The sequence below is a fragment of the Schistocerca americana genome, chromosome 5, assembly GCF_021461395.2.
Source record: "Schistocerca americana isolate TAMUIC-IGC-003095 chromosome 5, iqSchAmer2.1, whole genome shotgun sequence".
In the NCBI taxonomy this organism is placed as follows: domain Eukaryota; kingdom Metazoa; phylum Arthropoda; class Insecta; order Orthoptera; family Acrididae; genus Schistocerca; species Schistocerca americana.
Genome location: NC_060123.1, coordinates 450,687,546 through 450,715,519, shown reverse-complemented (window position 1 = coordinate 450,715,519; position 27,974 = coordinate 450,687,546). Strand labels below are relative to the sequence as shown.

Below are 27,974 nucleotides of genomic sequence, written 5' to 3'. Positions count from 1 at the left end.
TTACACAGGTGATTTTCCAAAAACAGTAAAGGTCTAAAAATTAATTGGATGTTAATGTTTCTCTCAGATAGTATGTTGTTAAACTGGTGTTTATAGTGCACCTTTGGTGCAGGGGTAGCACCTTTTATTGGTAATCAAAACACCATCTGTCCTGGGTTTGAACTGTGTCACAGCTTAAATTTTGAATAAAAATCACCAACAGTGGTGGCCTTGTCAAAGGGGGTGGAGGGACGGACAGATGCTAATGGCACTCTCTTGTCCTTGGCATGGAAAGATGCCCCTAAAAGGCATAAGAATCAGCAATGACCAACGGCATGAGGATGCAGAAGGCAATGGAAACCACTGCATTAAAGACACACAATGTGTACTCACCGGACATGTGGCCTGTAATTGAAAAAAATGTCATGATCATCTCTCCATTGGTAAAAGATTCTGGACTAGTCCCCCACTGAGTGAAGAGGTACAGTTGCTAGCATACTGTACTCACGTTCGGGAGGATGACTGTTAAAAGTCACGTCCTGCCATCCTGATTTAGGTTTTCCGTCCTTTCCCTAAATCGCTTCAGGCAAATGCTGGAATGATGCCTTTGAAATGGCATGGCCAACTCCCTTACCCATCCTTCCCGAATCTAATGTGACCGACGACCTCGTTGTTTGGTCCCCTCCCCCAAATCAATCAACAAGTTCTCCATTCAGATCTCTGGGAGGGGAGGGGGTTGCCAAGGAGGAGGTGGCCATGATAAAAATATTGAATAACCAACAAAAGGATAGTATAGTATGAGTTAGGGTGTGGAATATCAGAAGTTTGAATGTGGTAGGGACGCTAGAAAATCCAAAAAGGGAAATGCTGTGGCTCAATCCAGATATAGTGGTAGTCAGTAAAGTTAAATGGGAAGAAGACAAGGATTTGTGGTCTTACGATTACAGGGTAATATGCAGAAAATGGTATAGCAAGAGTAGGCTTCATTATGACTAGGACAGAGAGTAGTTACCGTGAGTAGTTCGTAGACAGGATTTTTCTGATAGGGGTTGACAGCAAACCAACATGGACAACAGTAGTTCAGGTATATATGTAGACGTCACAATCTGAAGGTGAGGAACAGAGAAAGTATATCAGAATATTGAATGGATACTTGAGGATGTAATGGGAGTTGAGAATCTAATAGCCACGGGCTATTGAAATATGGTTGTAGGGAAGGAAATAGAAGAAAGGATTACAGGAGAATATGGGGTTGGTACTAAGAATAAAAGAGGAGAAACACTAAGCTCTGCAATAAATTTCATCTAATAATAGTAAATACTCAATTCCAGACACTTTAAGAGACTAGTCGGGAAGCATCGTGTGCCAAGAAGTGAGGTACAGGTGTGCTAAGGAATAAAGAGATACACTGGAATGTTTCTGAGGCTGTAGATTCTGTGATAATGAATAGCTCAGAAGGCATTTCAGTTGAAAAGGAATGAACATCTCTTGGAAGGGCACTCACTGAAGCTGGAGAGAAAAACATAGGTTCAAGAAAGGTAACTCTGAAGAGACTGTGGGCAACAGTAGTACTACTTCAGGTGATCGACATAAAAAGGTAGTACAGAAATGTTTTGGGAAGTTCAAGAATACAGAAATACGAGTCACATTAAGAGTTCAGTTAGAATTCCATTGTTAAATGAAGAGGAGAGAGCAGATACGTGGAAAGAGTAGATTGAGGGCCTCTGTAATAGGGAGGACTTATCTTATGAAGTGAAAGGGAACCCAGTAGTCGAAACAGAGTTTAGAATAGCTTTGGAAGTCTTAAAATCAAATAAGGCAGAAGGGATGGATAACATTCTATTGTAATTTCTAAAATCATTGAAGGAAGTGGCAACAAAATGGTTATTCACAACAGCGTGTAGAATGTACAAGACTGGCAGGTTTTCGGAAAATCGTCCATACAATTCCCAAAATTGCAAGAGTCAACAAGTGGGAAAAAAATTGCACAATCAGTTTAACACCTCATGCATCCATGTTGCTGCCGAGAATAATATAAAGAAGAATGGAAAACAAAATTGAGGATCTGTTAGATGATGACCAGATATGCTTTAGGAAAGGTAAAGGCATCAGAGAGGCAGTTTTGACATTGCAGTTGATAATGGATGCAAGATGGATGAAAAATCAAGGTGCATTTATAGGATTTGTTGACCTGGACAAAGCATTTGACAATACAAAATGGTGCAAGGTGTTTGAAATACTGAGAAAAATAGAGTTATGCTGTAGGGAAAGATGGGTAGTATAACAATAAGATTGGAAGACCAAAATGAAGTGCTTGGATTAAGAAGTGTGTTAAGATAGGAATATAGTCTTCCGCCTCCACTGCTCAAGCTATACATTGAAAAAGCAATTAAGCAAGTAAAAGAAAAGTTAAAGAGCAGAATTAAAATTCAAGGTGAAGTGTTTCCTTACTTTAACAGTGTGAAAATATAAATAGAAATTTGGTGTTAACAAGTGTGCAAGCCTGTTGTGTTATGAAGTTGCGATTTACATTTTAAGAATTCTCCCTCAGCTTAGCATACTGGTGGGATATAAATCCTTTAAAAAATAATTACTTTTGTAAACATGAAACGAAACACGTACCTCATCAGATTTAATTATTGCTTCCATTGTGTAATAATTTTGATGGTCATATGAGTATATAAGTTGCAGTTAGTGACAGACTAGATTGCTATTGTGATTTAAATTGCTTCATGCTTTGAGTTTTGGTTCATTGTGTATTTTCAGATGTGGTACTAATCGCTAATCAGGAGGAAAAAAGTCATCTTTATGATATTTGTAAATAAAGGTATCATGTATAGTATATAGAAGTTTGTCATTCCAATTATAGGCATTATTTTATAAACCAGAGTGTAAAAACGTCAACTGAAGAGATCAGTACCCAGCATCATGTGATTTGTTTCTTGACAACAGACCCAGTAACTACATGCATAAGTGTAACAGCATGCAAATGACAATTGAGCTGTTACAAAGGGTAATCAAAGAATTTAGAGCTGGACTGGAACAAAAAGTGTCAGCTATATGGAGAAACCTCCCAGTATCTACGTGTAAAACAGTTCTTAAATCACTGTTGACAGACAAAGATAATGCATTATTTATTTAAAGTCAAAGTTGGTCACTAATTAAAAATTAATATAAATATTGCATGAAGTAGAAATAACTATTTACATTTATTGAAACAGAAATGATTGACTTGGAGCTGACTGAATACTAATAAGTAACTAAATACAGTGCCTCCAGTTTTTGGAAATTTTTTTGCTGTATTGGTTATTTTTTAAGTACACTAAAAATAAAACAACTGTACTTCTAAAAACCAGTTGGAATTATGATTTAATAAATATGACTTCAGTAAGCACTGATCATTAAAGTTAGTTTATGATCACCAGTGCAACATATTTGGTACACACGTTTTAGTATGCAGGGCAAACTTTGATTGGATTGCGTGTTACCTACGTAACGAAGTTTAACCAAGAATTATTCATTAGACTGTCAGTGAAAATATACTTAAACATGTGTGTGCTGTCTGTAAAGAGGCATTCATATTGTTTGTGTAAAGCATAAGTTAATGATTATTGGTTGACATTCACCAGTTTTAAATGGTAAAGTGGCTGACTGTAAGTTTGTCAGGGTGTGTCCATAGCAATGTTGCTTTAGACAAGGTAAAAACTCTGTAGGTTATTGTCTATACTTTCAAATACATAAGTGTTTCCTATAAAATCCATGCTACATAATTACTATGATTATTTTTTTAAATATAATCTATACAATCAATAATGAAAATTGAAAACCTCTTCCACCATTTGCTTGCTGAATGAAACTGAAATGGTGGTGCAAAAATACAAAGTCTCTTTCCTAATCAGTTGACTTTGCCCTGTATACTAAATATCAGGATGATTTAAATAAAAGTCTGAAAGGTATAGTAAAAATTCAGAATATTGTAGTTTCATTCTGAAAGTAGGCTGAAAATATTGACAGAAATTATGTAAAGATGCATGTGGTTGCATCTCTTGGTGCTCAAACCTAATCAGTAAGCAAGGTTATGGTTCTTCCCCGGCAGGGTGAAGACCGTCTGTTCCAGGTGGTGACACCAATGGTACAGGTACCAAAGGCAGAGCCAGGGGGTGATGCATCTGCTGCCACAGAGGTGGAGGCTATCACAGTAACGCCCCAGCAGTTGCTGGGACCGCACCAGCTAGTTAGTGTCCCTGGTGAACCACAGCTACTGCAGGTTCTGTCTCTGAAAGAGAGCCCACCAACTCCAGGTAATGCAGCTGTACATACCCCTCCTCACAGATCGACTATGCAGTTACTGTCTCTCAAGGACAGCTCATCAACTCCAGGTAATGCACCAGTGCAGACCCCACCTCACAGACCGACCACGCCGGCTGGTAAGAGGTCTGCGGCTGTCGGCCCAGGAGAATCGTCGGTAGTGGAGGTCAGCATCGATGTCAAAGAGGAAGAGGCACCTGCGCCGACATCAGTGTCCGGTACAGGTGGATCGAGTTCTGATCAGTGACGACTTACGGCCCCTAGTCATCTCAAGGCTTTGAGTTGTCGTGGAGTGTAGCTCTTGCAGAGGATACCTGAAAATGGGTTACTTCACCAGAACTGGAGAAATAATTGAAGACTCCTTTACATTAGTACCTGTTTTGAGACTCGTCAAGAGATGACAGCTCCACTGTCTGTTTCTGTCTCTCTCAGTACCATGTGTCCAAAGTGCAGGACAAGTTTTGGAGTTTGTAGTTTATTTTCCATCTGCTGTAGTTTGTGAGTCCTTTTCGTAGAGTTTGGTTTGGTACCTTTCTCTTTTGGAAGAGTGACACTACCAACAAGTGTGTGTTCCTCTCACATGAAGTAAGTCTGTAGCTTTAAACAGAGAGTTTCACTCAATGTTGCAGTATCACATGTGTATGGTATTTAATCTGTAAAACTATGTTGTTTATTCAGTCATCTAGTAACACATACTGCTACAGTTTTTATTTAATGTTGCAGTATTAGTAAAGTGCAACTATAGTATTTGAACTTTAAGATCAGTTAAAAATTCCAAAGTTATTGGTACCATTATGATCTGACAGAGGTCAGAGCGCTGTGTTTCCTCCCCTTTGTAATGAATACAGAGCTTCAGTTATTTCAAAACAAAATCGTCAACATTACTTCAGCTGTGAGTTGTGGATGTGAAGTGTTCCTCACTTACGCGGTAAGAAAACTACATCTGTCATAAATAATATTTGTTTCTTCAACATTCATTTGCAAGAACTAATAATCTTATGCATACAAATTATTTGGTCAAATTTCTGTGAGCATTATCTTGCACAGAGATTATCAAAATATGTGTATGAAATCTGTTCATAGTGAATTAAATCATTCACATACCAGATAAAGTTTTTAATATTATTAAGGAGCTATGGATACAGATCTCCATGAGCTTTAATGTTAAAAGAGAAAGATCACCATGTTGTTGTTTGTCATTTTCTGCTGGGATCAAGTATAATCTTGAAGACATTTCCAAAAACAATGTCTTTCTCTTGATTAGTATTAAATATCTTGTGATAGTTGAAATATTTCCCATGGACCCAGTACATGAAATATTATTTTTACACAGTAGTGATTTTTCCTTTACAGCATTTGTTTACTTTGATAGACCATAAATTGTACATGATATGCTGGGTCATGTGAGAACTATAAACATCTAATTTCAAAGTCTACAGCCAACCAGGAATCCACTGCTCACTGCTGTAGTGCTTTGTGGGCCAAATAAGTTACACTATAAAACAGTAATTATATTACTTGAACGTTCAGTCAGGGTTGAGTATTTTGTTCCCAGATGTAAATACTTCTGATAATTAATATTTTATGCAAGTATTTTATTGGAATTTTCATTTTTTTGTACCATAAATATTTGTAAATAATGAAAAATTAATGAAAATCCTTTGCAGTGTTAATATTTATAAATTTTTACACAGTATGATATAAATTTGTATTGTGCTTGTCATATCTTAGCTTAAAGCTTTCACTTTTTCTGTATCTTCTCCATATTCACATTTCATTGCAAAAACGTGAAACAGTAAATCAGTGCTGAAACTTATAATTGCACAAATGTCATCACAACATTTGTTTTTTTTCCCCCTCGTGTTTGCATGCTATCGAGTTTGTTCAGGCATAAGTAGCCTCTTAGGGTAACAGAATTCATTACAGTTTCGTGCCATGTCATAAACTGGGCATCTGGAAAGAAATTTAAGATTTTCTCTTGTTTTTATATCAACCTGACATCTGCGTTGGAATAGTCATTGCACATAATAAAATCCAACCAGTCTTTATTCTACTTATTTCTGGTTTCTAACAGAAATTGGTATCAGAAAGCACATTATAATGTTCCCAAGTGCTTCATTAAGAGCAAATGCAGGGAATGAAGTTACCAAAGAAACTTTATTTTATGATACATTCTAGTGTAAAATGCTAGTGATACTTTGTTGATCTGTTTATAGTGTACAGTTATTTTACTTCGTGCTCCACCAAAAGTAGAGGGTAACAGGCAAGTTGCATGAACTCATCAGCACTCTGTTGACATTGTTAATTTTACCAAATTTTTTACCAACACACAATAAGTTTGTGTTACCAAAATGTTGATTAATTGTAATGAAGTAGTAACTTTTATCAGTTTTTGCTAGTAATGTACTGGACTGTTGCATATATTGTTGCCTCATTGCAGATATATCAATCTTTGACACTTTTAGAATACTGAGAATGCTTACTATCCTGGTCCAGCATCTCTCTCTCTCTCTCCCTCTCTCTCCCTCTCTCTCCCTCCCTCTGTGTGTGTGTGTGTGTGTGTGTGTGTGTGTGTGTGTGTGTGTGTGTGTGGGTGGGTGGGTGGGTGTGGGCGCGCGCACGGGTGGTCGTGCGTGGATTTCAGTTGTAGAGTCACCTTTTAACTTGTGCCTGTTGTCTTTAACACAGTCTATTTTAGGGAACTATTTCTAGGCAAATTACTGTATTAACAGTTGATTGCAGAGGAAACTAGAAGAACCATTCACTGTAAAAATTGTACTGTGGCATCTGTGTAATTCTCCATCAGGCACATATCATTATGAAGAATCAGTATTTTGGGAAATATGTTTAAAGAACTTTAAAATTTGCATTTTTTTTTTTTTTTTTTTTTTTTTTTTTTTTTTTTTTTTTTTTTTTTTTTTTTTTTGCATATTTACTGCAACGCATCTGACATTCATTCAATGTGAATATATTTGTAGTTCTAGGAGAAGCATGATGTTCGCATGAAATGTGATATTCCTAATATGCTAGGCAATGTAATGAGAACACAATAGCTAGAAAATTGGTAGAAGTGTTAACGGTTCATGTGACTGTTAATGTATTGTAATAGTGTGTCTGGTAATTTGATATACCTTAAGAGTGTCTTAACAAAATTTTTAATAATACAGTAATGATTATGTTGGACTGAAATGGACATTTACTTACCAGTTGATAAAATGTGAAAGCATAGGAAAACTATCAGACACAAGCGAGGTGAATAAAAGATACATATCTTGAATCTCTAATTTTGAAAATCTTAGTGACGAGGCAGTTAGTTAAGAGGAAGAGGAGGAGGGGGGAGATATACTGTGATACGAGAGAGTTGGAAATTACACCTCTAAGCCTCATTTAGACAAGTCAGATGGTATGGATATTGACAGAAATCACTGTGGGCTATACCAACAGAAATCAAATTCTACAGTTACTTTTTGCTTAATTTCCTGCACCTTTCTCTCTCAGATTCTGTCTCGGCTTCTTCTGCCTGGCACATAAATTTTCAAAAGCTGGAGATTCATTATCTGTTTTATCACTTGTGTTTTGTCAGGTTTTCCTCAGCTTTTTTGTTAAGTATATGTTCTTCTTTGTCCCACATATGTTTGTGTTGTATTCTGCTTTACTTTTGTGAATTTTAATTATACAGTGACTGGTTCTTGCACTTGACTTGCACAGAAACCACCATTGGGATAGTAATGCCTGCCTTTACTCCCTTATTTCAGGATGAACCTAAGATGTGAGGTGATCTGTTCTCTGCCAACAATATATGCAGCTTCCAGTAATGTTCTTCTTTGGCATATAAGAAGCTTAATATGTGACTGAAAGTGAATAAATAAGCAAGTTGCCAGTTGCTCTCGTTTTTGTTTGTAGGAGTTATTCTTGTTGTTCAGGTATTTTTAAAAACAGGAGCAAGGGTAAAATTGAAGAAGTTCCTTTAAAAAGGTATCAGCTGAAATTGTGTTACATACTATTTTGTTGTTCCAACAAATAGCGAAATGTTCTGTTGTCGCACTTTATTGTGCAGTTCTGTTGTTTTTTTTTAATTGTGTAATGTATAGTTTGTTGTGAGTACCAAATTATGTTATATACTTTCGTTAATATGTGATTGATCAGACAATGTAAAATAACTAGGAAGTATTATAGTACTGGATGAAGGAGAGGGTGGTAGAATGTGTTATGCATCTACCTAGTCATGTTTTTCATTACAAGTGACCTATGAGAAATATAAAGGGTTTTATGAAGCAGTGAACCTCAGCTCTATGGTCCAGAGGACCAGTGAGTATGTCTGAACAGTTCATGAAATAATGCATTTAGACTGATGTATTGCAAGCACGACACTGAATAGTCATTTTCCTGTGATCTTTGTGCCATAGGAAATATTTACATTTTATATTTGTGAGCTTAAATACAGGGTGTCCTCTCACATGGAAAACCGGTAATGATTTGTGCAGTTGCTGAAAAATGCAAAACAAGATAAAATGTGTTTGGGCTGCTGTTCTATTTAACAAGCATGTTGTCCGTGAGTTGCTGTCAAAAGGACCAATATGTTTCTGGTCATTGTTGCTTGTATTATGTTTTTGTGGTATCACTGAATAAAAACCATTTTGCTCCTGGCACATTTTGAAAACTTAATTTGTCAAAAATGTTGACAGTGTAATAGTGATGGTGTGAAAACACTGTGCAATTAGGCTGTAATAAAAGATTTTTTAAAAATAAAATGAATACATACATATAATATTCAGAAACAGAGTGAACATGTAAGCCTGATACACTGAGCTTTGATTGTGTATTCTGTGCTTGTTGGATTTCAATAAAATATGTAATGATGGTGAGGTTCGCAAACAAATCATGAAACGAGTGACAATGGCAGAAGGAAGCATCTTTAGCTATTTTCAAAATTGGAACTTAGTGTAGTAAACTTAGGTATTGAGTCAGCTGTCACATTTTGTGAACATTGCATATTCAGTCTATGTACCATAAATTTAGTCATACATGAAAAATAAGAGAAAGACTGAAGAATTGTTACTAATAGTGTTAAATATGAGTGGGCACCCTGCACAAAGGAGTAAATAAAATAGAGAAGAGTGTGTGTGTGTGTGTGTGTGTGTGTGTGAACGTGTGCATGCTTAGGAGTGTGTGAGCGAGGGCAAGTGCGCAAACGTGCGTGCGCTTGGGAGTGTGTGAGCGTGCGTGCGTGTGCTCGTTTGTACATCCGGTTATTGGTGAGGGATATTCAGACATTTAATTTGGATAACATTCATTCTGAAAGATCACATTTTCATATTCAAAAGTCTATTCATTAGCAATTGTCATTCCAATATCACTTTGTGTCTGGTGGTTTTAATCATTGTTATATAGATCACAGAGCCTCTGATGTATGTTGTTTACGTGGTATTGTTATGTGAGTATTAAGATTTATTTTCTTCTTCCCACAGAAATTTCATTTTAACCATGATTGCTTTAGAAATGATATCAATAGTGCATTGAGTTATTTATTTTTCAAAATGTATACAGCACAGAAGGAGACAGTGATACAAATTGCATCACATGGGACTTAGGTGTGCTAACAATTTCAAGCCCTCTAGAGATTTTTACAGTACTCAGCTTCACACTAAGGATTTCATGTTAGTGAAGAGCTTTATTGCTTTCTCATAGTGGCTTAACTGGCTGCAGATCACTGCAGTTGCAACTAAAAGACCTTTATTTAGAAAGATGCTGTCCCCATATTCCAGAACTCTGTGGTGTGTATAAAGTCCTAGGATGTGATCTCTCAGGTTTTCTCGGGGCAGTTATTTAATTGTGTACGTCCAGTTGTTCTGTCAAGCTGCTGTTTCCATTTTGTGCACAGTATTTTAACAAGTAACCCAGCCATCCTGTTCAGGTGCTGTAAGTTTTGTTATGTGTACTTGCTGCCTGGGCTCCATCCAGACTGTGAGCTGGGTTGGTCTCATGCCAGTATTTGTAGCAGAGTTTGATTCCCAATGCCGACTGTGCCCTTTTGTTTTTCAGAGCCTGCACAGATATTCCATGAAATGCAAATCCTCTCAGCATTTCTCATCTTTGGTGGATGTGGTGGCCAGCAAGATCTTAATAAATTGCATGCCAGATCCCAAGCTAGGTTTAATTTGAAACCTCATCCCTGTCTAACATGTTTTTTATTGAAGTATGGATTTAAGAAAATTTAATAAACAAGGCTGGAGATTTCAGTTTAAACAACGCTTGTGGTTTGGTTCTCAAATTGTTAAGATCTAAGTGACCTTCACTTCCACCAGAGCTGGAAAACACTGAGAGAATTTGCATTTCACGGAATATCAGTACAGTCTTTGAAAAACAAAAGAACTTCAAACGGTGTTGTGGGCCTCAGGAATCAAACTCGGCTACAAATAGTGGTGCGAGTGAACAATAATACAGAGACTGCTAGGAGTCCAGGTAGTGAGTATGCTCAACAGCAAAACTCTTAGCACCTGAAGAGGATGGCTGGGTTGGACATTGAAATATTACGCATAAAATCGAAATAAATACGCAGTAGATCCCTGGGAAACACCATTAAGTCCCAGGGTGCTGTCCCTACCATCATAACTTATTTTTGTGTGTGTGTGTGTGTGTGTGTGTGTGTGTGTGTGTGTGTGTTATGAAAGGGAGAGAGGTGGGGAGGGGGGGGAAGGGTTAATAATTAATGGATGTTTGTAAGAGATGAATGAAATGAGAGGAGCAGAATGGTCGTTCAGAGCATCGAAATACTGTGTTCAGGTACTGAATGTGATGTATTGTGTTTTTACTTGTATATTGTGGGCAGTGAGTAGTGGCGATCAAAGATGAATGTTTCAAGTTAGACTGTAATTCTTGGAAATCGTGTGACTTGTAAGTTTTTAATTCAAAACTCTCAGTAATGAATATGTGCAATTATTTAAGAATAAGTGCTGTTTGTGTCTGAAATTGTATAATACAACCTGGCAGTTGCATGTGTTCATGCTATTTGTGTAAATTACCTAACAGACTTTTTTTTACTATTGTAGAAAAAAAGCCATTATTCTCTTTCTCAGCTACACCATTGTATGGAAGAATTTAATAGTGTAGTATTTGATGTTCAACAATTCTATATCAGATAACTGTGTGTTAAATAAATTAAGAAACAATTTTCAAAATATTTGTTCTCTTGATTCTCAATTACTACGTTGATACTTGATCATGTTACTTCAGATACTGAAAATTGAAGTAATGTAATGAATATAAATGGGTTTTTATAAATGTAAGTGAGAGTAAACCATTTATCACCATATTCACAGTCGAGAATATGGTGATAAATGGTTTACTGAAAAACATTAGTGGAAAGCACTGAAATTACATTTATGTGCCTATTTCAAAATGGGAAAATTTCTGTTTCATGCCACCATCTTAGATTTTAAACAAAGTGAAAAACAAGTAACATATTCCTTAGGTTCATAAATAGTTCTTGAGATGTATTTGGACTAAATTCAAATTAGAATTTTAGTTTGTCCTTCGTTTTAGACCTGTGCTTACATGATTTGCTTTTGTGTAGTAGGGATATGCTTTCTTCCAGGAATGCTAGTTCCGCTAAGTATGCAAGAGAGATATAAAGTTTGAAAAAGAGAGGAGAGATACTGGCTGAAATGAAGTCTTAACGGCAGGTCATGCATGATAGCTCAGTCAGAAAGAACATTGCATGTGAAAGGCAAGGGTCTGGGAGCCCGAGGCTGGCACATAGTTTGTTTGCCAAGACGTATCAAAACAATGTTCCCTCTGATGCTGAATGAAAGATTCATTTTATATATCTGTAAATTTTTTTCTGCTCACAAAAAACTGGTAATAGTTGGCTTCACCGTCCTAAACTCTTTGGCAGTGCTAAATACGATCTCATTAACATCTTGTATACAGTCATTTGATAGATGTTTTTCTCTTCTCGAATTTTTCTCTTCCAAATCGTTACATGCTTTTTTACAAGTGCTTTTATGTATATAATATTGGAATAGTATCCTCACGTGTAAAATCAATATTATTTGTGACTGGAGAGTCATCAGTATTGCTGATAGCAGATATTGTGAGTTTTTCTTGCAATTTGTGTGCATTATATTTTCAGTATATTCATAAGTTGGGTTGATAGTCTCTATGCCAATTTTGACTAAATTGTTTAAGTTTCCTTATAGCTATTCACAAGAATGCTTTCCTGTGGATAGTATAATTTTCAATGAATATTTGACTGTGCAGCTTTCTTTGTCTGATTCATCGTCTGTGTACGAGATGACCAAATTGTGGGGTTCAAATAAAATTGAGACCTCTTTATTGATGTTAGTTCATTTCCAAGTTATTTATATTCTAGATATACATTGAACAAGAGTTTGGAACGCTCCCCTGCTCTATTCTCATGTTCAGTGCAGGGGGTTCCATTTCATCCTGGAGTCTGAGTGACCGTCCCTTCCTTTTCAACCTTTTTCAACTTTCCACCTCTAACCACCCAAAGAAGGAACTATTACTTCTAAAAGCTAGGAAGTATATCAATTTCATGTTGTGTGTGTCAATTGACAGTACTAATTTTGCCTTCTGGAGGTAAGAACTGGTCAGTAATTCAGTCCTCGTCAACCCAAACAAATGCTGGTCTTCATATTTTGTAATTGCCCAGTGTCAGTAAAAATATCAGTTTGTTATTTGCCTTGAAAGATAGTGGGTATATTTTAAAAGGGAGTGGGAGGAGTAACATGTGCCTGCATGAAAGAACTGTACCAGATTAGTGTGGAGTGATATAATCTTAAATACTGTAAATGTTAATCGTGTTAAGAATGTGGGAAGTTACACAGTAGTGGGCTGTATTAGCATTGCAGTTACAGGGCATGTTCTCAGTCAGTCTCTATTGCACCCTCTCCCCCTCCTTCCCTGTGCACAGCTGTAAATAAGTGTTGCTGGAATACTGGCTACTTTTCATGTTTTACTGTCCCTTTTCACATGTATCATTAAATAAAATTTGGGACCTTTCTATCAAAAGAACATATAAAACTCCATTTGATGGCATTTTATTTGTAATAGGATTTTCTGTTTATTGCAGAAATGAAATTACAGATATCTGCAAAGGCAACAGAAAAAACGAGCCTGGTGACTTAAGAGACATTCTCAGTAAACAGGGTGAACCAGAATTGACAAATTTTCAGAGGCTGTTCAGGAATACCTTCTGAGTATTTTGGTATAAAGGACCCGTGGTCTCCAGCGGCTCGTTGCAAAGTACTAAATTAATAATATAATTCTGATTTATTTGGTTTGTCAGCACAATCACCTTAGTTTCTGTGAAAGTACATTCACAACAATGTAGCAGCCTGTAATATGCAATAACCTAAATGTACAACACTCATAAACAGACAAACGCAAGAACCGTCAGATACAAAGGTATTGTGATGTGCTTGATGTCGGTGCAGGAACAGCCAGCGTACCATCATCGTGCCGCTCTTCTTCAATAAACCTATGCATAGTACTGTTGTGGATCACTGCTGGACAACATAACCCTATACAGAACCAAGCAGCACTGGAGGACATTACTGTTACCAACAGCAGGTACCCTGAGTGAATGGAAGCAAGAGACACATACAAACCATTGACAGTTGCACTGTTTTGCACTACTTACAGTGCAGTACAGGTACAAAGTTAACTGGGGTAAGAAACTGAAGGAAATCCAAAAACTTTGTAATAAGTCACCAGATACCATGGCTCCCTAACTTCAAAGTATCCCTGAACAACAACTGAAAGTTTGTCAGTGAACATCTGATTCTCCCTGGATCTACACACACACACACACACACCCAGTCTCTCTCTGCTAATTAATTAGGCCCCATTGCATATACAAGAGAGAACTTGCATTAAAGAGATATCTAACTGTTTTAAATATGAACAACATCCTTATGGAACATGTCGAAAGTCAAAACTGTGCTATAAGTGGAAAGCATTAAGTACAGAATTTCATCTAAGGCTTCAGGTCTGAGCTAGTTTGGTCCTGAGAGTTATGGATAGTATGTCAACCAATATTTAGTATAACTAAGAATTGTTAAAAGTGAAATGACCGTGCTGACATCAGTTCTGTTTTCTTGTCAATTGAAAATGCCTATTTTTAACTATACACTTGTGATAGTCGTAATTTGTTTATTATTATTTACATTTTATGGCCTTTAAAGGACCCTTCTAGCCAATTATACAAATATTTGCATGAGTAGTTAGTATTTTAAACAGTTACATAATACAATACGTAAAGTAGGGGAAAGGCAAAGCCACACATTGATCTGCAATAGGTAAGAGTGGTTGCTTTTCCTTCATTTTACAGATTGCTACATCCAATAGTTTCTGTTGTTGTTATCTATAATACAATAGTTATACAAAGGCAGTATAAATGGTGTTAGTTTCTGGCAGAATGTAAATAATTTGGGAGCAAAAGAGACCACTCGCAAAATAGTCACACTGTAGGTGCAGAGGTGGTTTGGGGGGGGGGGGGGGGGGGTCATGTATGTAAGTTATACATTATTGTTATATAAGCAGTTTTTGCTCTCCTGTCGACCCAACATATAGTCTCTGTAGTTCTTTCACTGAACTTCTTTTGTAGTCCAGTTTTTGTGTCTTGCAGTACATTTTCTTTTTCATCTACTGTAATTTTCAGTTACCTTATACCTTCTTTAATGTATGTAATCCATTTAATGTTGCCTTAATACCCCACAATCATTCTGTTATTCTCTTACAGTTTTGTTTTATGGTGTTCTGATCAGATGACCAAAGAATGACATGTATTTCTTCCTGACTGTAGTGACTAGCAGTTCTGTTTTTGGTTGTGTAACAGTGTTTTAATGTTGCAGCTAAGACAGGCCTGTTTGTGTTTTTGGTAGTTAAATTATTCTGTTTTATCAAATCAGTTTCTCATTTAGGTTGTGTGTTGTGATTTCACTTAAATATTTAAAAGTGATTTTCTGTTTTTCTCCTGTAATTTTGTTTGCAGGTGGTGGATGAGTTAGAGTACACTGATTTTTTTTTTTTTTTTTTTTTTCCCCCCAGACAATATTCTAAGACTCATTTTCTGCATTACGAGTATTTCTTGTAAGTGATTTAACTTCTAGTCTGGTTTCTTGAACATTATTGACTAGGAGAGCAAGATCAGCAGCAAATACCAGGCAGTTTCAACTTCTCACTTTTAGAGCTTCCAATCCCTATTTTCTTTGAATTATTCTTGTACCATTATCTCATTATATCTTCCAATGTACAGTTGAATAGTAATAATGATAGGCCATCACCTGTCTTAAAACTTTTTGTGGGGAATTGTTCTGAAATTGTTCCTCTAAACTTGACTTTCGATTTGATCCTGGTTATGACAGTTTCTGAAGCCTACAGGTGTTATTGCCAGAGGTTTGTTCAGTTTCCTATTGTTGTTGTTGTGGTCTTCAGTCCTGAGACTGGTTTGATGCAGCTCTCTATGCTACTCTATCCTGTGCAAGCTCCTTCATCTCCCAGTACCTACTGCAGCCTACATCCTTCTGAATCTGCTTAGTGTATTCATCTCTTGGTCTCCCTCTATGATTTTTACCCTCCACGCTGCCCTCCAATGCTAAATTTGTGATCCCTTGATGCTTCAGAACATGTCCTACCAACCGATCCCTTCTTCTGGTCAAGTTGTGCCACAAACTCCTCTTCTCCCCAATTCTGTTCAATACCTCCTCATTAATTATGTGATCTACCCATCTAATCTTATTCATTCTTCTGTAGCACCACATTTCAAAAGCTTCTATTCTCTTCTTGTCTAAACTATTTATCGTCCACGTTTCACTTCCATACATGGCTACACTCCATACAAATACTTTCTGAAACGACTTCCTGACACTTAAATCTATACTCAATGTTAACAAACTTCTCTTCTTCAGGAACGCTTTCCTTGCCATTGCCAGTCTACATTTTATATCCTCTCTACTTCGACCATCATCAGTTATTTTGATCCCCAAATAGCAAAACTCCTTTACTACTGTAAGTGTCTCATTCTCTAATCTAATTCCCTCAGCATCACCCGACTTAATTCGATTACATTCCATTATCCTCGTTTTGCTTTTGTTGATGTTCATCTTATACCCTCCTTTCAAGACACTGTCCATTCCGTTCAACTGCTCTTCCAAGTCCTTTGCTGTCTCTGACAGAATGACAATGTCATCGGCGAACGTCAGTTTTAATTTCTTCTCCATGGATTTTAATACCTACTCCGAACTTTTCTTTTGTGTCCTTTTCCTGTTATATGTCGTAATTAATTTAAACCGGTGGTCTGCTTTCCATAGATTCTCCAAGCCAGTCGTATTGGAAGGTTATATGTGTGTGTGTGTGTGTGTGTGTGTGTGTGTGTGTGTGTGTGTGTGTGTGTGTGTGTTTGCCTATGCACTTTTCAGTATAACAAAATAGAAAGTACAGGAGTCATTAACCCTCACATTCTCATCATTTAGCCTCAAGAATGTTGTTGTTGTTGTTGTTGTTGTTGTTGTTGTTGTTGTTGTCTCTGTCGTCAGGTCCAGGTTGGTCTCTTCACCATGTGCTACTGAAAACAATATTTTCAGGGAGCGCACAATTGTTGCTGTGTATTCATTGTCTTTATTCTTGTAGATTGTATGCGCAGTGTGTGATGCAGTGGGAATGTATAATGAGAAGGAGAATGATGATGATTGGTATCCATGAAAACAAATTTTGTACTCCCAAATACAGAAAAGAATAGGAAACAACTTTGAGAGGGCACAGCCGACTTCCTTCCCCATTGTTCCCTAATCCGATGGAACCGATAACCTCGCTGTTTGCTCCCCTCCCCCAAGTCAACGAACCAACTAATTATGAGCTACTAGCAGTCAACAGATCAAAGAGAAGGTGTAACGTGGTGAAAATCACAAGCAGCATACATAACAGAACAACAAAGGAATCCCAAAAGCAAGGTAAGCAAAAGGTGAGTTTGGAAGGGATAACAAGTGAGTTTAAAATGTAATGAAAAGAAAATGAAAGGCAGTGGTAAGGGAAACAGTGGTGGAAGAGGATCGAGAAGCAAGAATGTAAATACTGCAGTAAATTAATACCATTCAGATAGCAAAAATCAGGAGCACCAGTTTTCGTCTCACTACTTCGTACAGTTGTTACGATTGTGAATCCATGTGACCTGAGTGCCGAACCAGTCATTTGCTTTCGAATTTTTAGTGCACTGCAAGCACTTCACCAAATGTATCCAGTAGACCAGCTGATTCAGCTCATCCGTGACTCCTTACAGCGGCTCCAGTACCGTGGCAAGGAGGTGATCTTTTGCTGGGTACTGGCCACATCGAGATACGGGGAAACGACACGGCCAACAAAGCCACGAAGGAAGCATGTTGGGATGGTGATGTCCATCAGTGTCCCATCCCTTTGCATGCCATCATCTCATTTTTTGACATGCGTCAGTGGGAGACTGAATGGTTGCAGGTGACAGAAAAAAAACTGCAGTCGCTCAAATCAACCAAAAAGGCATGGCGGGCTTCATGTCAGCCTCACTGCTGCATGGAGTTTCTCCTTACCAGACTGTGTATCGGACGTAGCCCATTAACGCAAGGTGTTAGCCTCTGATGGGAGGATCCACCATTCTGTGAAGTTTGTGACATGCCACTTTCAGTTAAGCATATTTTGGCAATGTATGTCCCATATACTGGTATTAGAGCAGCCATCAGTCTCAATGGAGATCTGCCCACCATCCTCGCAGATACTGATTCCAGTGTTACAATGGTGGTGAAATTTTGTAAACTATCAGACCTCATCCCTAAATTGGTGGGGAAGGGAAGCAGATACATTGTAAACTGCTCCGCATGTGGGGACAGCCTTCGTCCCCACCCATGAGATTGGCATTCTGACTTCTCATCAGGGCAGTGATGACCATTATGTCGAGCATCACTCACCTCAAATCATCATTTATTTGTTCATTCACTCATCATGTTCGCTAAATTTCATCATGAAGGAAAGGCTTCAGGGATTTGGAATGAATCAAATGATACATTACCATGCAGAAGCAGCCGCTCCTGGCTACCTCTACGAAGCATGCTTGATGACAAATGTTGACTACTGCTAATCTGCTGAAACTGATAATTATATAATTAATTTATATGTGTACATTAGGAGAAAACCAACTGCTCTGAAGGAGCCACTGCACCACCTCCTATACTACTCATTTGCTGTTCTCATCCAGCACCACTAGGTATCTATCTACCTACGTACTTATAAACTCAAGATCTATGTAACACAAATATCAGCTATGCAGACATACACAGTCCTGAGAGCAAGATTCCCTATAAATTATAGTAGTAGTAGTTTATCAGGTTTCCTTTTACTATATTTTTAAGTACTTGAGCATTTGCTATTTCTTGCCTGGTGCCCAGAAGCAACCTGTTACAGGCTTTTGACCCTAATACAAAACCCCGTTTATGAACCCTAGAAAGGGATGCATATTTATGTGGAAATTATTTCCAGTATTGTAGTTGTAAATTACTGAGTTCCTCCTAAATTAACTCTAATTACTAGCCACAAATAGCATTAGGGAGTATATGTGTTGCCACGTAAGTGAGAGATCCACAGGTCCCTGAAGAGGCATGTCCAATGTGTTTAGTTATCACATTTACATAAGTCTTATTGCACACTTCTGTAGAATAAATACTTTTTCACCATAGCTGCAGTGCCCCAGAAGATTATCCAATAGAACAGTATTGAGTGAAAATATGCTTGGCAATCCTGTCTGCATGTCACCACAGTGCCACCAAAGTTTATTATCCATGTGTATGCCTTTGAACCTTACCTATGGAGACTCATCTATGGTATGTCCATTGAACTTTACTTTTGATACCCGTAAAACATTATTGTTGGTCTGAAATTACATAATACAAATTTTTGTAAGATTAAGGACTCCAGAAAATATCCGACTTTGTAACAAAGGGCCCTTCTTTGCCATTTTAACCCACTGACAAGCAGTTATCTTGGCTTGCACTTTTTCTCCTTTCTTTTCAATGTGTTCCTGCACTCCCTGGGTTTCCTGCACATTTTTCACATCAGCTACTTAGATCCTTGTTACCAGTGCTTGATTTGTAACAGTATGCACCGTTATGCTGTACCAGTATCCCTGATTAAACAAAAAGGGTTAAAATAATGTTTTCAGGCATGTAAATTTCAAACACCCAGACGGGAACATTCAGTTTGTAATTATTCATTGTTGTAAGATCTTGGCAAGAACATCAATATGAAATAGTTAAAACCCGCAAACCACATTTGTTAGCACATGGTGCCCTCTTATCAGTTAAATATTAGCTCACAAAATGTGGTAATGCCAGATGCATAGATCAGTTATTGTAAATGACTATAGACAGCATGTCAAAGATGTCATAGGGTGTAGAAATTGTTGTTAACGGAAGTTGAATTGCAGGCAGAAGGTTAATCTGGAGGTAAGTGTTGGTCACATTTCACTTCATACGTGAGTAAGTTTCCATTCAAAGGTAAATTAATCATTAATTGGTGCAAAATTTGAAATGAAGACTGCTGTCATTCATTGTGTTTTGTATATTGAGTGAGTGATGTGGAAATACATATAATTAACCTTCCTGCTACAAGGTGGAATGTCACGTCACGTGTCACAAGGCCGTGTAATATATGACACTTGGCGAAAAAATGGTTTTTTCCCCTTGTAAATAAGTTTCATCACACACACACACACACACACACACACACAAAAGTGCTGTTTCCTGTGCAAAGAAAAACAAACAAGATGTCAGATCCGACATCACCTTCGAGTTGGAAGATTTATTACATGTGGTATGTCAAGGGCACTGAACTTTTTTGTATACACTTTTTAAAAAGTCTACACTTTAGTATGTTATGTAATTGTAAAAACATATGCTGCATTTGTTATTTCACTATTCATTTGTTCTTCCACTTGAACATACTTCACAGTTACCTGATTATATTGACAGTTGCTGAAATGTAACGGCCACCAAACTGTACAAGGATGGAGTCTTCCGATGGATATTGTTACAAGAGTTGTGACAAGATACTTTCAAACCCAGAGCCATAATATTCATATAATTTACTATAGGATTTATAATAATTTTAATTTGATTTTGAGTTTTTAAATATTTATCTAAGTCCTTGATGTATGTGTGTGATCCGTTAGTTAAAAATTTTGCACTACAATAATTAAAACTGACCCAGCCCAAGATTGTGCTCCAGTTTGTTTTGTATGTTAACAAAATGTTAAACTTTGACATTGCTTCCTTAAGAGTGAATCATATCACTATGGTTAACATATTTTATTCTAATTATGAATATCATAGTTAACTCTTTTGTGGGCACCTTCCCCCCCCCCCCCCCTTCCCCCCCCCCCCCCCCCCCCCCCCCCCCCCCCCCCCAGCAAAAAAAAATTATGATTGTGCACAAGAATAAGTTAATCATAGCTAACACTTGGTTTAAGAATTGTGAAAGAAGGTTTTACACATGGAAGAGTCCTGGAGACACTGGAAGGTTTCAGATAGGTTATGTAATGGTAAGACAGAGATTCAGGAAGCAGGTTTAAAATTTTAAGGCATTTCCAGGGGCAGATGTGGACTCTGACCACAATCTGTTGGTTATGAACTGCAGATTAAAACTAAAGAAACTGTAAAAGGGTGGGAATTTAAAGAGATGGGACCTCGATAAACTGAAAGAACCAGAGGTTGTAGAGAGTTTCAGAGAGAGCATTAGGGAATGATTGACAGGAACGGTAGAAAGAAATACAGTAGAAGAAGAATGGGTAGCTTTGAGAGATGAAATAGTGAAGGCAGCAGAGGATCAAGTAGGTAAAAAGACGAGGGCTAGTAGAAATCCTTGGGTAACAAGAGAGATATTGATTTAATTGATGAAAGGAGAAAATATAAAAATGCAGTAAATGAAGCAGGCAAAAAGGAATACAAACGTCTCAAAAATGAGATCGACAGGAAGTGCAAAATGGCTAAGCAGGCATGGCTAGAGGACAAATGTAAGGATGTAGAGGCTTGTCTCTCTAGGGGTAAGATAGATACTGCCTACAGGAAAATTAAAGACACCTTTGGAGAAAAGAGAACCACTTGTATGAATATCAAGAGCTCAGATGGAAAATCAGTTCTAAGCAAAGAAGGGAAAGCAGAAAGGTAGGAGGAGTATATAGAGGTTCTATACAAGGGTGATGTACTTGAGGACAATATTATGGAAATGGAAGAGGACGTAGAGGAAGGTGAAATGGGAGATATGATACTGCATGAATAATTTGACAGAGCACCGAAAGACCCAAGTTGAAACAAGGCCTCTGAGTAGACAACATTCCATTAAAAGAGCCAGTCCTGACAAAACTCTACCATCTGGTGAGCAAGATGTATCAGACAGGTGAAATACCCTCAGACTTCAGGAAGAATATAATAATTCCAATCTCAAAGAAAGAAGGTGGTGGTTGACAGTTGTGAAAATTACCAAACTATCAGTTTAATAACTCACAGCTGCAAAACACTAACAACAATTCTTTACAGACGAATGGAAAAACTAGCATTTGTAAACTTAGATAATGCTTTTGAAAATGTTGACTGGAATACTCTCTTTCAAATTATGAAGGTGGCAGTGGTCAAATACAGGGAACAAAAGACTATTTACAATTTATACAGAAACCAATGAAAGGGAAGCAGTGGTTGAGAAGGGAGTGAGACAGGGTTGTAGCCTGATCCCAATGTTACTGAATTTGTATATTGAGCAAGCAGTAAAGGAAAGAAAAGAAAAATTTGGACTAGGAATTAAAATCCATGGAGAAGAAATAAAAACTTCGAGGTTCGCCGATGAGAACAGAGACAGCAAAGGACTTGGAAGAGCAGTTGAACGAAATGGATAGTGTCTTGAAAGGAAGATGTAAGATGAATATCAACAAAAGCAAAATGAGGATAATGGAATGTAGTCGAATTAAATCGGGTGATGCTGAGGAATTGGATTAGGAAATGACACACTTAAAGTAGTAGATGAGCTTCGCTATTTGGGGAGCAAAATAATTGATGATGGTCGGAGTAGGGAGGATATAAAATATAGACTGGTAATGGCAAGGAAAGTGTTTCTGATGAAGAGAAATTTATTAGCATAGAGTATAGATTTAAGTGTCAGGAAATTTTTCTGGAAGTATTTGTACGGAGTGCCAGAAAATCTTTTCCGAAAGTATTCATATGGAGTGTAGCCATGTACGGAAGTGAAATATGGGCAATAAATAGTTTATACAAGATGAGAGTAGAAGCTTTTGAAATGTGGCGTTACAGAAGAATTCTGAAGATTAAATGGGTACATCACGTAACTAATGGGCAGGTACTGAATAGAATTGGGGAGAAGAGGAACAACTTGACTGGCAGAAGGGATTGTTTGGTAGGACATGTTCTGGTACACACACACACACACACACACACACACACACACACACACACACACACAAAAGACAATTACTTACACTTTTGCTGCCCAGAAGCCAGAAGTTAGCAACCTCTATTGCATTTGGCATTGCATGTAGCAGGTCTTCTGTTGTGCATGTTGCTGGACATTGGGTACACTGGAGCAGGTGGAAGGTCATTTGCGTTGCTCCACACTCAAAGAGTGGCAGCTCCTCTAGGAAACCTCATTTAGTCAAATTGCTCTTGCATATCGTGACACCCGAGTGTAGTCTGTTCAGGAATCGCTATGTACTCCAATACTCTGTGCAGCCGGGTGGTAGTCTTTCACGTGGTGCATAGCTCTAAGCACTATGCGACTTAACTTCTGAGGTCTTCAGTTGCCTAGAACTTAGAACTAATTAAGCCTAACTAACCTAAGGACATCACATCACATCCATGCCAGAGGCAGGATTCGAACCTGCGACCGTAGCGGTCGCCTGGTTCCAGACTGTGGCGTCTAGAACCGCACGGCCACTCCGGCCGGCTCACCTGGTGTTATCCATCCCACAGTACTGGTCAGCCTTGCACGCCATAGTTCGATTCGGCATTGCTGTGGTGCACCAACTAGAGCCTCAGTAGATCTGAGGAAGCTCTTTTTGGATTTTAGTCATGGGTTTGCTGGTTGATAGCCATTTAGGGGGTGAGCTTCAGAAGTTTCTGATTCCCCCCCACTCACTTTTTGCTGCTACCTCGTGGGGGGTGCAATTCCCAAGAGGCTGTAAAGTTTATCCAGAGGAATAGTCTTCGGGCACCCGGTGATGTTACGACAAGTATCATTAAGAGTGACATCTACTGTTTTGGTATGGCAGGAATTGAACCACATTGGGCTTGCATATTCTCTGGCAGAGTAACCCAATGCAAAGGAAGAGGTTCTCATAGTGTTGGCATGTGCTCCCCACATTGTGCCTGTTAGCTTTCTGATGATATTGTTCCTGCCTGCCACTTTTTGCTTGGCGTTTAGGCAGTGCCTCTTATATGTTAATGCACTGTCAAGGGTGACCCCTATGTATTTGGGATACGTACAATGTTCTAGTGATGTTTCTTCCTAGGTGATTTTGAGGGCTCTAGCAGCCTGCCGGTTTTTAAGATGGAAAGTGCAAGTGTATGTTTTTCCAGGATTTGGTCTCAACTGGTTTTCCTTGTAGTAAGCTGACAGTTCTCTCAATGCATTAAACAGATTCGCTTCAACAGTTTCAAAGCAGCAGGCTTGGGCGGTGATAGCACAATCATCTGCATAGATGGAGCTGTGCGTTCCTTCAGGTAGTGGCTGATCATTTGTGTAGTTGTTAAACAAAGCTGGAGCAAGCACACATCCCTGGGGAATCCGTTTTTCTGTGATCTCCATCTGCCTCTCTTACCCTGGAATTCGACAAAAAAATTTCTATTTTCAAGGAGATTCCTTATGAAACAGGTTAGCTGGTAGTCTCTAGTGCATTGTACAGCTGCATAAGAAGTCTTCTATGATTAACTGTGTTATAAGCTGCTGTTAGACCTATAAAAACAGCTCCTGTGATCTCTTCTCTTTCAAAACCATGTTTGATGCGCTGTGTTAATTTCAACACTTGAGATGTGCAGTTCTTTCCCTGTCTGAATCGAGCCTGCTGTGGAATGTATATTGTCTCTAGCTTCTCCGTTAGTTGGTGTAGGATGAGTCTTTCAAGAAGTTTATACAGATGACATAGGAGAGATACAGGGCGGTAGCTTTTAGGATCATTTTGGTCCTTGCCTGGCTTAACTTTGGCTTTCCTCCAGAGTTTAGGAACCTTGCACGAGAGGACACAGTTGTTCATTAGGTCTCTCAGCCATGCTATTGTTATCGGCCCAAAGTTCTTTATCTGCTCCACTCTTATATCATCAAGGCGTGCTGCTTTCCCATTTTCGCACTCACTCAGAGTGAGATCCACCTCAGTCTGGGTAAATGGTTGAAGCAGAGTATTGGTTTCTTGGTCAGGTCGTCTCTCACATGTCTTCTTACCAGGCCTGGTTGAATAAGGTGGTTTCCCATTTTGTATGAGCTGGTATGCAATTTGATCAGCTCGGACATTCGCATACATATTCGCCTGTGAAGGGTCATTATTCAAGAGTTTTAGAAGCCTCTAGGCCTCGTGACTATTTCTACTCATATCACAGTCTTCCATCAGTTTATCCCACTGTGTTCTCTTTGCCTCGGAGATTGAGGAGAGGACAGATCTAGCTATTTGGGAGGTTTCCTCACTGAGTGCGTTTTCATTGTATTGGGTATAATACTCCTCGAGCAATGTAGCTGTTTCTGAAGTTACGCCCTGCAGGTAGTTTGTCTTGCAGCCTCTTGGGATACATGCTCGCGAGCAGAATTTAACAAGCTCAACAAAAGTGTTCATACTCTTCAGGCACAGGCTTAATTGTATGAACTTTATCGTCCAGCATTTTAGAAAGTGTCGACCAATCTTCCTTCTTGAAATTATACCTTCTTCTCTAAAACCAGTTTCTCGGGATCTTATGATAGGGAGAAGTCGGCACATTATTGGTCTATGTTGTGTGTTAAGTATGGTATGACATACTGATTTGTTACCATGTTGCACTGCATTTTCACTCACAAATAAGAGGTCAGGGTCGTACCCTCGTTGCCACCCTCCACTGTCAAAGGATGGAGGTAGTTTACTATCATGAATGAGGGAGAGGGAGTTAGCTTCACCATTTTCATCTTCTCGAGTGTATCACCATGCATGCCTGTGGCTATTAAAATTCCCTATTGCCACAGATATCTTGCGTGAATCAAAGTTTTTAGGAGGAACAAAGGAGAATTTTTCGGAAGGAGTCTTGTACACTGACGTGATTACACAGTTGCTGAGTTCCAAGGTGATGATCTTGATGTTATTGTCATGTGTATGAGGTGTGTTTTTTAAGTAAGCACCGTTTTGAAATTAATAAACGATGTGCTAAGGTATCTCAATTTTATTTTTACATGAAAGCCTGTACCTCAATCTACTTTTCTAGATAATTTCCATCAATATTGAGGCACTCGTCATAACATTGTACCAGTTTTTGAATACCCTCCTCATAGAAGTCTGCCACCTGACTTGTTAACCACTGCATCGCCACTGTTTTGACTTCGTCATTGTCTTGAGGACTCTGACTGACCAGGTGTTTCTCCAAGTGCAGGAACAGATGGTAGTCACTGGGCGCAAGACCAGGGCTGTACGGAGGACGATCTAGAGTTTCCCATCAAAAAGATGTGATGAGATCTTTGGTCTGATTTCCCACATGCGGACGGGTATTGCCTTGCAGCAAAACGATGCCCTTGCTCAACTTGCCACGTCTTTTGTTCTGAATTGAATGGCGCAGATTGTGCAATGTCTTACAGTAAGCTGCTGCATTGATTGTCTCATTATGAGGCAGAAATTCCACAAGCAATACTCCTTTTCTGTCCCAAAAAACTGTGCACTTTATTTTCCGGGCAGAAAATGTTTGCTTAAACTTCACTTTTCTGGGTGAATCTGAATGCTGCCTCATGGACTGTTGCTTTGATTCTGGTGTGACATAGGCCACTTTTGTTTCATCACCCTTAACAATTTGGCTTAAGATATCATCACTGTCGTTGTGGTACTGCTGAAGGAAAGTCATTGCACTGTCTAAATGTTTGGCTTTGTGCACATCTGTCAACATATTTGGTACCCAACGTGCACACAATTTTCGGCAATTCAAGTGCTCGGTCACAATGCCTTACAGAACATTACGAGAAACATTAGGAAAGTAATCCCGCAAGGAGGAAATCGTAAAGCGTCTGTTTTCTCTCCCCTTATTGCCCACCTCCCGCACCAAACTTTCATTAAGGACCGACGGATGCCCACTGCGTTGTTCATCATGCACATTTGTGCGGCCATCTTTAAATGCTCTCGCCCACTTTCTTACCATTCCATCACTCATAATGCTTTCTCTGTAAACTGCACAGATCTCACGATGAATATCAATCACTTTTAGGCCTTTAGCACTAAGAAATCTCATAATAGCCCGTACTTCACAGTCGGCGGGAATCACGATTATCGGTGGCATCTTAAACCCTCAGTACATTTCGTAAACAAGGAAGAATCAGACTGTAATGGTGTCAGTGCGTAGATTAAGGTACAGGCTTCCATGTAAAAATATAATTATTGAGATATCTTAGCACTTCTTTTTTTAAATTTCGAAACAGTACTTACTTAAAAAGAAACACACCTCGTACAGTAGGCACTCAAGACTTGGATTTCTGGCTTGACGAAAATGGCACTTCCATAGTTAGCATGAGGTATTTCTGCAGCTAGCTGCAAACCAGGTATTTTTGCTGGGTATCCCTGTGAGTTTCTTGTATGCACAGTACATCACACTTCTGTTCACAGCACAGTTCTTGAAGCAGCTGTTGCTTAGGTTGTGACATGCCTTCAATATTTACTGAAATAACTGTCAGAACAGGTTCTAAAAAGAGCCATTTATTTAAATGTATCTTGTTCGAACTCATAAGTGCTTCTGGAATGCTGATGTTCATTTTAGTACCTATTTCAGATACCCATGCAGGGGCACCAAGTGAAGGAATCAGCTTCACCCCCATTAGTGATGAAGCAGCTTGCACAGGATAGAGTAGCATAGAGAGCTACATCAAACCAGTCTGTGGACTGAAGACCACAACAACAACATTAGAATTGTGATCAACTGACTGCATTTATTTTTTGATGATTTTATTTTTTTTATTTAGGACCTAAAAAAAACTATGGTGGTACATGTATCACCACAGCACCTTTGTGAGGTATTAATATTGTGGTGTAAATGGACTTCCCACTTCCCTTTTGTGAGCTGTTGTGTTGCTATTACACGTAAAAAAAAGTAATGAACAGTGTTTTCTGTTTTTATTTTATGTTTTCTTTCACTTTATTTTAAAAATGTTTGTTATCAGTGTTAATTAGCTTACCACAATGTGAAAACAATCCTTGAAACTTTATCTCACAGTAAAGATATGAGCTGATACCGGTCAAAATATTGTATACTGCAGAAGCGAAGCAATGTGTTCTGACAACAATAGTGATCCCATGGCAAACAAAGTGGCTATTGTACCAGTTTTCATACGCCTGCTACCATAAATGACGGATCAATTTTGTTGTAAGCATACTTTCCAATGACCATTAAAAAACACTGTTGCTTGGTGGGATGTATACTTCTCACAGTCCTGAAGGC

General features: G+C 38.4%; 1 protein-coding gene across 7 annotated transcripts in view; it reads left to right on the top strand.

Annotated features, from left to right (window-relative positions):
• The window catches only part of LOC124616753 (DNA-binding protein P3A2), a 127,727-nt gene extending 115,184 nt beyond the window's left edge, over positions 1 to 12,543 (top strand). For 3 of the 7 annotated variants that reach the window (XM_047145122.1, XM_047145124.1, XM_047145123.1), the window contains exons 12-13: positions 4,076 to 4,358; positions 8,043 to 12,540. In XM_047145122.1, coding sequence (XP_047001078.1) covers positions 4,076 to 4,358; positions 8,043 to 8,047 — 288 coding nt within the window. In that variant the 3' untranslated portion in view covers positions 8,048 to 12,540. Of the gene's footprint in view, positions 1 to 4,075; positions 4,359 to 8,042 lie in introns of all 7 variants that reach the window. The other 4 variants (XM_047145127.1, XM_047145125.1, XM_047145128.1 and 1 more) reach the window with 4 other exon arrangements.
• The last annotated feature ends 15,431 nt before the right edge of the window (positions 12,544 to 27,974 follow it).